At 43.5% G+C, this 7,789-nt stretch overlaps 1 protein-coding gene and 1 long non-coding RNA gene across 3 annotated transcripts in view; both read left to right on the top strand.

The window, feature by feature from the left end:
* Nucleotides 1-1,306: 1,306 nt before the first annotated feature.
* Nucleotides 1,307-7,789, top strand: part of LOC108359168 (uncharacterized) — an 8,948-nt gene continuing 2,465 nt past the window's right edge. The window contains exons 1-2 of the long non-coding RNA XR_001846886.1: nucleotides 1,307-1,316; nucleotides 6,724-6,728. This is a non-coding gene — a long non-coding RNA (uncharacterized LOC108359168). The remainder of the gene's footprint in view (nucleotides 1,317-6,723; nucleotides 6,729-7,789) is intronic.
* On the top strand, nucleotides 2,736-5,988 carry GCS1 (mannosyl-oligosaccharide glucosidase). 2 transcript variants are annotated; one of them, XM_017610885.1, is made up of 3 exons: nucleotides 2,736-2,897; nucleotides 2,950-3,912; nucleotides 3,975-5,988. In XM_017610885.1, the coding sequence occupies exons 2-3, from the start codon at nucleotides 3,013-3,015 to the stop codon at nucleotides 5,748-5,750; spliced, it is 2,676 nt and encodes an 891-aa protein (XP_017466374.1). In that variant the 5' UTR covers nucleotides 2,736-2,897; nucleotides 2,950-3,012; the 3' UTR covers nucleotides 5,751-5,988. The 2 variants fall into 2 exon arrangements, with proteins under 2 accessions (XP_017466374.1, XP_017466373.1); XM_017610884.1 differs by having other exon boundaries at nucleotides 2,736-3,912.

Here is a 7,789-nt window from a genome sequence, read left to right as displayed (position 1 = left end):
TGGAGGTCTGAATTTGGCATCCCCGCGAAACTGATACGGCTGTGTAAAATAACTTCGAGCAATACCACCAGCTCCGTCAGAATTGGGAGGACCTCTCCGAGGGTTTTAGATAGGATGACTCCCTTTTATGTGGATGAACCATCAGGCCCCTTGAGTGAACACAGCTTTGAGGTTCGGCCCCTTTTTAGAACTTTTATCAGCCTAGCGATGTGAACCTAGATTTCAATACCAGTACAGTATTAGTTTGAACGACAGCCTTTACGAAGAACGAATTAGCTTCCCTTTGTGTACAGCATTTGTTTCGAGAGCTTAATTTAAAGATTCCTCAAATCACTCTTCCACTTCTGAAACTCCCAATTCCACCAAAGAACAGGAGTGCAGCTGATGATTTTACTAGGCGGACAGGCCTTATCTCACACTCACTCTCACTGCTCTCCAGTTCAAAATTTTCCACCCATCTGGGAGTTGAATAGATCTAGATCAAGTCATGCCTTGGTAAGGGTGGTTGTTAGAGTCCCCGTGAGAAGCATGGTAGCACCGTTTTATACTGGGTATATTCAACTCAGAATCAGTTAGTCTAAAATATCCCGAATACATATTAGACCATTGCCACACACACTTCTAATACTTCTCGAACAAAAGGAAGGGTCCATTCCAAAACGTCAAAATACAAAGCATCAGTCTTTTTTATTTCCAAATTTCAGTAGATTGTAATGTCAAATGTGCGCAAAAACGGTTAGATGCTAATTTTAAACTAGGTTGCGCAAGTTAGACTTTTTCTTCTAGTGCGGTTTGGAAAAAAAGAGGCTGATACTTTGTATTTTGACGTTTTGGAATGCACCCGAACATAGACACCCAGCTACACCTGCAAGTCGTTTATATTTGAATTGATCTACGGTTCCGCTGACTAGTTTATTTATGTCATTAAAAATAATACAAAAGTTGTAAAATATTTGTTCCGTGGCCAGCTGGTGGTAGCAGGGGAAGGTTAGTAAAAAAAAAAAAAATTCAGTTGTTTAATTAAAAAATGTATGACACAGAAAACAATTTAATTTAAAAGAGAAAAAATAGAAAACAAATAAAATGAAATTAAATAAAAACGCATTTTGAAAAAGTAAATTATAAAGTTTTTTGATAAAGGAAAAAATATTTCCGGATGTTGATAAAAAAGAAAACTGTTTCTCATCTTTATGGCACCAAGTGTCTATTGAAATTGATTCGCGATCACTTGGCTTCCTTCCGAGAATTTTCTCTCCCTCCTCCCTGGCACGTTGCAAATGCAATGGAATATGGCAAATGACGTGTGGCGGATAATGGTAGAGGGATTCCACGCAATTTTAAAAATTTTTTCAATTCAATAATTATTAAAAACCGCATCGTCGAAAACAAACCGCGGTCACCGGGCGTCGAACCTTCGCCACGTTGATCGCTAACATTGCAGCTAAACGCACTCGGCTACCTAGCAACCGTGCAAGTTTACGAAATTTCGTAACTTCAACATTTAGGTGAACATTTTTGCTTTGTGTTGTTTTGGTGAACTTAACAGCGGCATCTTCTGGAGCTGAGTAAGCAAGATTGGTTTAAGTTTTAGCTAAACTTCCATCAGATAACGTATATAAATTTATATACGTTCTCTGCTAAAGCCCTGTTCGCGTACCAGAGAACGTATAGAGAGAGAGGTCTCTGATGTAATTCACTTTCTTTCACATTGTAATTCTCTGTTCACATTAACAAAATAATCGTTTGTGGTGCTTTTAGAGTTACAATTGACAAAATAAAGCTATTTAAATATATAATAAGATGGAAAATACTAGTTTTCGAAGAAAAATTTAATCGGAAAATATGAAATTAATCAGCTGCTTATAAAACTAGCAACTTCTTGCTGGTTTTGCGTTTGTGTACTTTCTTTAATATTTCTCTCATTGGGAGTAAATATTGGCTTACTCTCCGAAATTTGGTTACTGGCAAGTTACTGGATATTTTTTGCTAAAGAATACGAAAAGACAATTTAAAATAAAAATGGAAGGCAGAACAACAAGTGTGGAGAAAGAAATGGTAAACGGGGAAAGGAGCGGGCTTTTGTACATTTGCTTGCTTGCCGAAAATATCATGTTTGCGTGAAATCGATTTGCTGATTGCAAATTGATTTTTGCAAACATGTTTGAATTTTTCCATTTCGGGTAAACATGTATGAATTTTTCTATCTCAGCTAAATTTATAAGATTTTCTAAGGCAATATTTTGTCTTTTTTGGACAATTCGCATGAGCCGATTTTGCAGGCAATTTTAGAGGCGATCAGTTGAATCAAAAGTTGGCTACATCCCAATTTCATTGGAAGCGATTAGTTAAAAGTAGAGTTGCAAAACTATCGATGGCACTATCGATAGTTTCAATTTGACACCACCATCGATGAATGGTAGACCCTATCGCGACACTATTGGAAACAAAAAATTGCCAAAACTCCACAGTAAGCCCTAGCTACCAACACCACCTAGCTAGTAACACCACCACGGCGAATTTATACAAGGTGGTGTTGATGGCGAATTTAGATTTTCGCCGAGGTACGTCTTAATGTCAATATGATGTGTTTGTTGTAAAATGAATTCGCCTTGTTTACAACAAACACATTATTTTGACAGTCAGTAGTACCGCGGCCAAAAATTTAATTCGCCATCAACACCACCTTGTATAAATTCGCCTTGAACACCACCTTGTATAAATTCGCCTTGAAGCATGGCTTTTATCGCAATCACCTGTAAATACAGCTTGGTCACGTACAGGATATTTTGCTCTCTACGTCCGTCAACCTACGTTTACGCTGCGTCGTTGTGTGCCCGCGCCCTTATACTTGACAGTGTACGATAAGAAGGTGAATTCGGCTGATAACTCAAAAACGGGCAAGTCATTTCACTTAATCTGTAACTAAAAACTTCATTCTAAATGCTTTAGGTGGCATTCGCTTAAGATAGCAGTCCAACCAGCAGCGTTCGAAATCAGCCATTGATTTAATAAATGGCTAGGCAGCGACGCAATGTTAGCGCAGCTGGCAGCAGCACGAATTCAAACACTGGCAACAGCACTGCCAGCAAGTCCAGTGGGAGCAATCCGCAAACGCCAACAAATGCTGCAACCAATAACCCAAGCAAAGGCAGCAAAAGTTCCGCCAAACACAAGAAGAGTGACTCGCACTCGACAAACAGCAGCGGAGGCAACAGCAATTCTAGTTCTAGTACAACGTCCTCTCCTAACCCCGGAGCAAATAAGTCAAAAGGAGCACACAAGAATCGTAACAGTTTCTCATTATGGCCCAATATAATGTTGGACAAATGGAAAACGCTAATAGGTTGTGTTTGCTTGGGCGTTGCATCCTATTTTGGCTACTTGGGTTACCTAGAAACGCGTGTAAATACTCCATTCGATAATGAAAAGATGGTAACACGCACAGGATTGGACGACCCCGAGCGTTATTGGGGTTCATATAGGCCAAATACTTATTTTGGGATGAAAACACGTGACCCGCACTCCTTGGTAATGGGGCTGATGTGGTATAGTCCGTACAATTTGGGACATGGGGGTAGAGGCATACGCCACTGGTGTGAAATAGGGGACAACTTGGAAAAATACGGTTGGACGCATCATGATGGCCGCACATTTGGTGTGCAAGAAATACGTGATCAGCCATTTGAACTGAAGACTTCTTTTGTTAAATATCCGACTGGTAAACAATTCGGAGGCGATTGGACAGCGCGTATATCTGCGCAAAATATTTCGAAAACATTCGATCGCACATTTTCATTGATTTGGTATGTAGCGCTAGATGAACGCACCAATGGGCAAATTAGGTACGTTTCCAACGACAACAGTCCTGAGGCAGGTGTCTATGGCGAGACACTTGGACTGGGAGAGTTCAAGGTATGTTATTTTATTATTTCATTTTCATTGCGAATAGCTGAAATGTTTTACCATTTATGCAGGTGCGTTTCCATCCAATTAAAGGTAGAGTTCTACATAAATCCTATTTGAGCACAGTAGCTCCATCGCTTAGCAAACTGAAGGAAACTGTCTTCGCACACTTCCGCGTATTTTCTGATAGCCAGGGCAGGCGGTTTATTGGATTGCCAGGAGAAATGATTTCGCAAAATGGCGCGCTTCCGGACGAGCCCAATTTCATTGCCATACAAATCACCACTGAAGTGAATTTTACAATGGATATCACTTATCAGTCCACATCTGGTTATTCACACGGTGAGAGTATATCCAAACCGCCCACAGCTAAAGAGTTTACCAATTCTTTGCAAGATAAATTGGCTGATTTCGATACGCAATTTGAGGGCACATTCCATTTGCAGGCCAAGGGATATTCAGCTGACGAAATAAAATTCGCAAAATATGCAGTGAGCAATCTAATAGGCGGTATCGGCTACTTCTATGGTTCAAGTAAAGTAAAATCAGTATACACTAAAAAACCAGTACCTTATTGGAAAGCTCCATTGTACACCGCTGTACCGTCACGCTCCTTCTTTCCACGCGGTTTTTTGTGGGATGAAGGCTTTCAATCCTTAATTATAGCATCTTGGGATTTGGATATTGCATTGGATATTATGTGTCACTGGTTTGACCTACTCAACATTGAAGGATGGATACCGCGAGAACAGATTTTAGGTGTAGAAGCACTAGCGAAAGTACCAGATGAGTTTGTAGTTCAACACAATAGCAACGCCAATCCGCCCACGTTTTTCCTCACACTTGACAAAATACTTACGCATCATAAGAAAGAGCTTTCGGTGAAGGGGCGACTCGACATATTGGAGCGTCTGTACCCTCGTTTACAAGCATGGTTTTCATGGTACAATACTACACAACGTGGTGAAATATTGGGCACATACTATTGGCGCGGACGAAATGCTTCTAGCGAGCTTGAATTGAACCCCAAAACCTTAACATCCGGATTGGATGACTTCCCACGTGCCTCGCATCCCACCAGCTATGAACGACATGTCGATTTGCGTTGCTGGATTGCACTAGCAGCAAGGGTGATGAGTGATTTATCTGACATACTTGGAAAAGATAGCATTAAATACTATGAAACAGCATCATTTCTGGCAGATAACAAATTGCTAAATGAGCATCATTTGAGTCCATTCATAGAGACCTATACAGACTGGGGGCTGCACACAGATGCGGTAGTACTTAAACGTCCAAAGGTGACAAAACAAAACTTTATGAGAAATCAGCAACCACAATTGGAAATGGTGCGTGTAACTCTAAAGCAACCCGAGCGGCAATTTGTCGACTCGACATATGGCTACGTGAATTTATTCCCATTTCTATTACATATACTCGATCACGATTCAGAGTACTTAGGTAAGTTGCTCAGCAATCTCCGTGATCCAAATGTACTATGGACGAATTACGGGATTCGTTCGTTATCCAAGAACTCGCCGTTGTACATGAAACGCAACACTGAGCATGATCCACCATATTGGCGTGGTCCAATTTGGATAAACATAAACTATTTAGCGATAAGAGCGTTACACCACTACGGTACCATTGAGGGACCATATGCTGCGCTGGCACGGGAAATCTACGCTGAACTGCGCGAGAATGTTGTTGGAAATATATTCCGTGAATACAAGAGAACCGGTTATCTGTGGGAACAGTACGATGACACCACAGGACACGGAAAAGGCTGCTATCCTTTCACGGGCTGGACCTCGCTGGTTGTACTAATTATGGCAGAGACATATTAAATTCATTAGGCGATTTATGATTTATAACTATAAGTTTTTAACTGCACAGCATAACTGAAATTGCATGAAATGCCAATTTACCGAAGTTGATCTCTTATCACCCCAAAAGCATTTTCTGCCGATTTCCATGATATGTAATGTGTAGAGTTTAATGAGTAAATGTAAATGTAGCAATAATAATAAGGCCAAAAATTACGAAAGTTACGAACAATAAACGAAAAATAACCTAGCAATTAGAGTGCAAGTTCTTTGGGTGGTAACAATTCGAAGGGTAATCATCCGAGATTGGATCGCATTGTAGAGTATAAAAGCGTTGTTGTTGTTGTTGTAGCGGCTTCAACAACCCTGCCCAGATCGGTTAATATCTCAGTCGTTGTCGTCAAGCTCCACTAACGGAATCCCAGGAAGCGTGCAGCCTCAATGTAGTCGGTCCACAGGGACAAAGAAGTCAGTGCTGTCGTGTTTTCCGGGTATACGAAGAGATGTTTCGAGTCGTGGGGTGTCTCTCCTGGTCTGACACATCGAGCAGCTTGTCAGAGGAAGCAAGAGTTGTTGGCGGCGGTGTGTGGGTGGTCGTGCGGTTGGGTCTGTGGTGTGGTTGTTGTTGTTGTTGTAGCGGCTACAACAACCCCGCCCAGGACGGTTGGTATCTCAGTCGTTGTCGTCAGGTTCCACTAACGGCAACCCTAGGGGGCGTTCAGCTTCTGTGGGGTTTGTCCACAGGGACAAGGCCGTTAGGGTTGTCGGGTTTTCCGGGCATGCGAAGAGATGTTTCGAGTCATGTGGGGTCTCTCCGCATGCCGGACACTCATTCGGCACATCCTCATTCAACCTACTCAAGTAGGAGTTTAACCTGCTGCAGTAGCCGGAGCGAAGTTGTGCGAGTGTTGTCCGAGTCTCCCGAGGCAGATGAAGCTCCGTCTCGTCTATGTCCGGGGGTGGTATGCCTAGAACGGCATTCACAGGTCTAGAGTCTACGTAACTCGAGACTGAGTCCCTGTGAATGCCGTTCAGGGCCTGTCGGTAAGCTGTCGGGTCCAGAGGTTGCTTGATGAACCTCTGGACTTCGTCTGTCAGTTCATATAGATGCCTCCTGACGTGCCTAGGCGATGGCTCCTCTGCAAGCAGCTGTTTGCTTGGGTGGCCACTTCTGTGGCTCCCGATCAGGAACTGCTTGCAGAGCTTTATATTGTTCTCCTTTACGGGGAGCATTTGCGCCTCGCCGTGTAGATGGTGTTCGGGCGACATCTGGAGGTCTGTTGTATCGGTGCTGTGGTCTGTTGTATCGGTGCTGTGGTCTATTGTGTTGTGGTGCGGCAGTGTTTGTGCTGATTAGGCGGGCTCTGGTGTGTCGTGGAGGCTGGTCGGTGCGAGCAGTAAGGGGCCACGTATGAAGTGGTCCACTTGCCTGTGAGCCCAAAAGGCCTGAGCAAACTCGGAGGTGACTCCACCCGTTGTAGGAGTTGCACCTGACAGAGGTGGAGTTATGGTGTAGTCGTCTCTGCCACGCGACGCAGGTATAGGTTTCTGGCCCAGGGTTTGACTCGATGCCAGCCCTGAACAGAAGTATGCGAAGCAGATGTAGCCCTACAACAACTTTTAAGGGATCTCGCCAACCTTCGCCTATCGGCTAGGACGATGTTGTCCTTTCGGGTGCTGAGATTCGTCCTGACTGCATCAGTTTATAGGTGGTTAGGTGTCGCTCTGTATTTTTCTACGTCGAATGGGTGGTCTATGCACGGCTCAACGTAGGGTTTCCAGCCGCGCAGGTGCTGTCTGACATGTCGGGGGTGGATCCTTTCGAAACAGGGTGTTGTTGGGATGATTTCCACGATGGCATTCCACGAGAAACTGCCTCGATGGCAAGGTGTTATGCTCTTCCACCGCCAGCATCTGGCTTTCTTGGTGGAGGTGATGCTTGGGTGACATGAGATGGCAACCTGTAACCGTGCGTAGAGCTGCATTCTGGCAGGTTTGTAAATTTCTCTACTGTGTGTGCCTGCCGACCACACTGGCGCTGCGTAGTTTGCCACCGACTG

This window comes from Rhagoletis zephyria, unplaced genomic scaffold (assembly GCF_001687245.7).
Source record: "Rhagoletis zephyria isolate East Lansing unplaced genomic scaffold, Rhagoletis_zephyria_1.1 Rzeph_scaffold_00350, whole genome shotgun sequence".
Classification (NCBI taxonomy): domain Eukaryota; kingdom Metazoa; phylum Arthropoda; class Insecta; order Diptera; family Tephritidae; genus Rhagoletis; species Rhagoletis zephyria.
The sequence above is the reverse complement of the archived record's forward strand: the minus strand, read 5'-3'. Positions and strand labels throughout refer to the sequence as shown.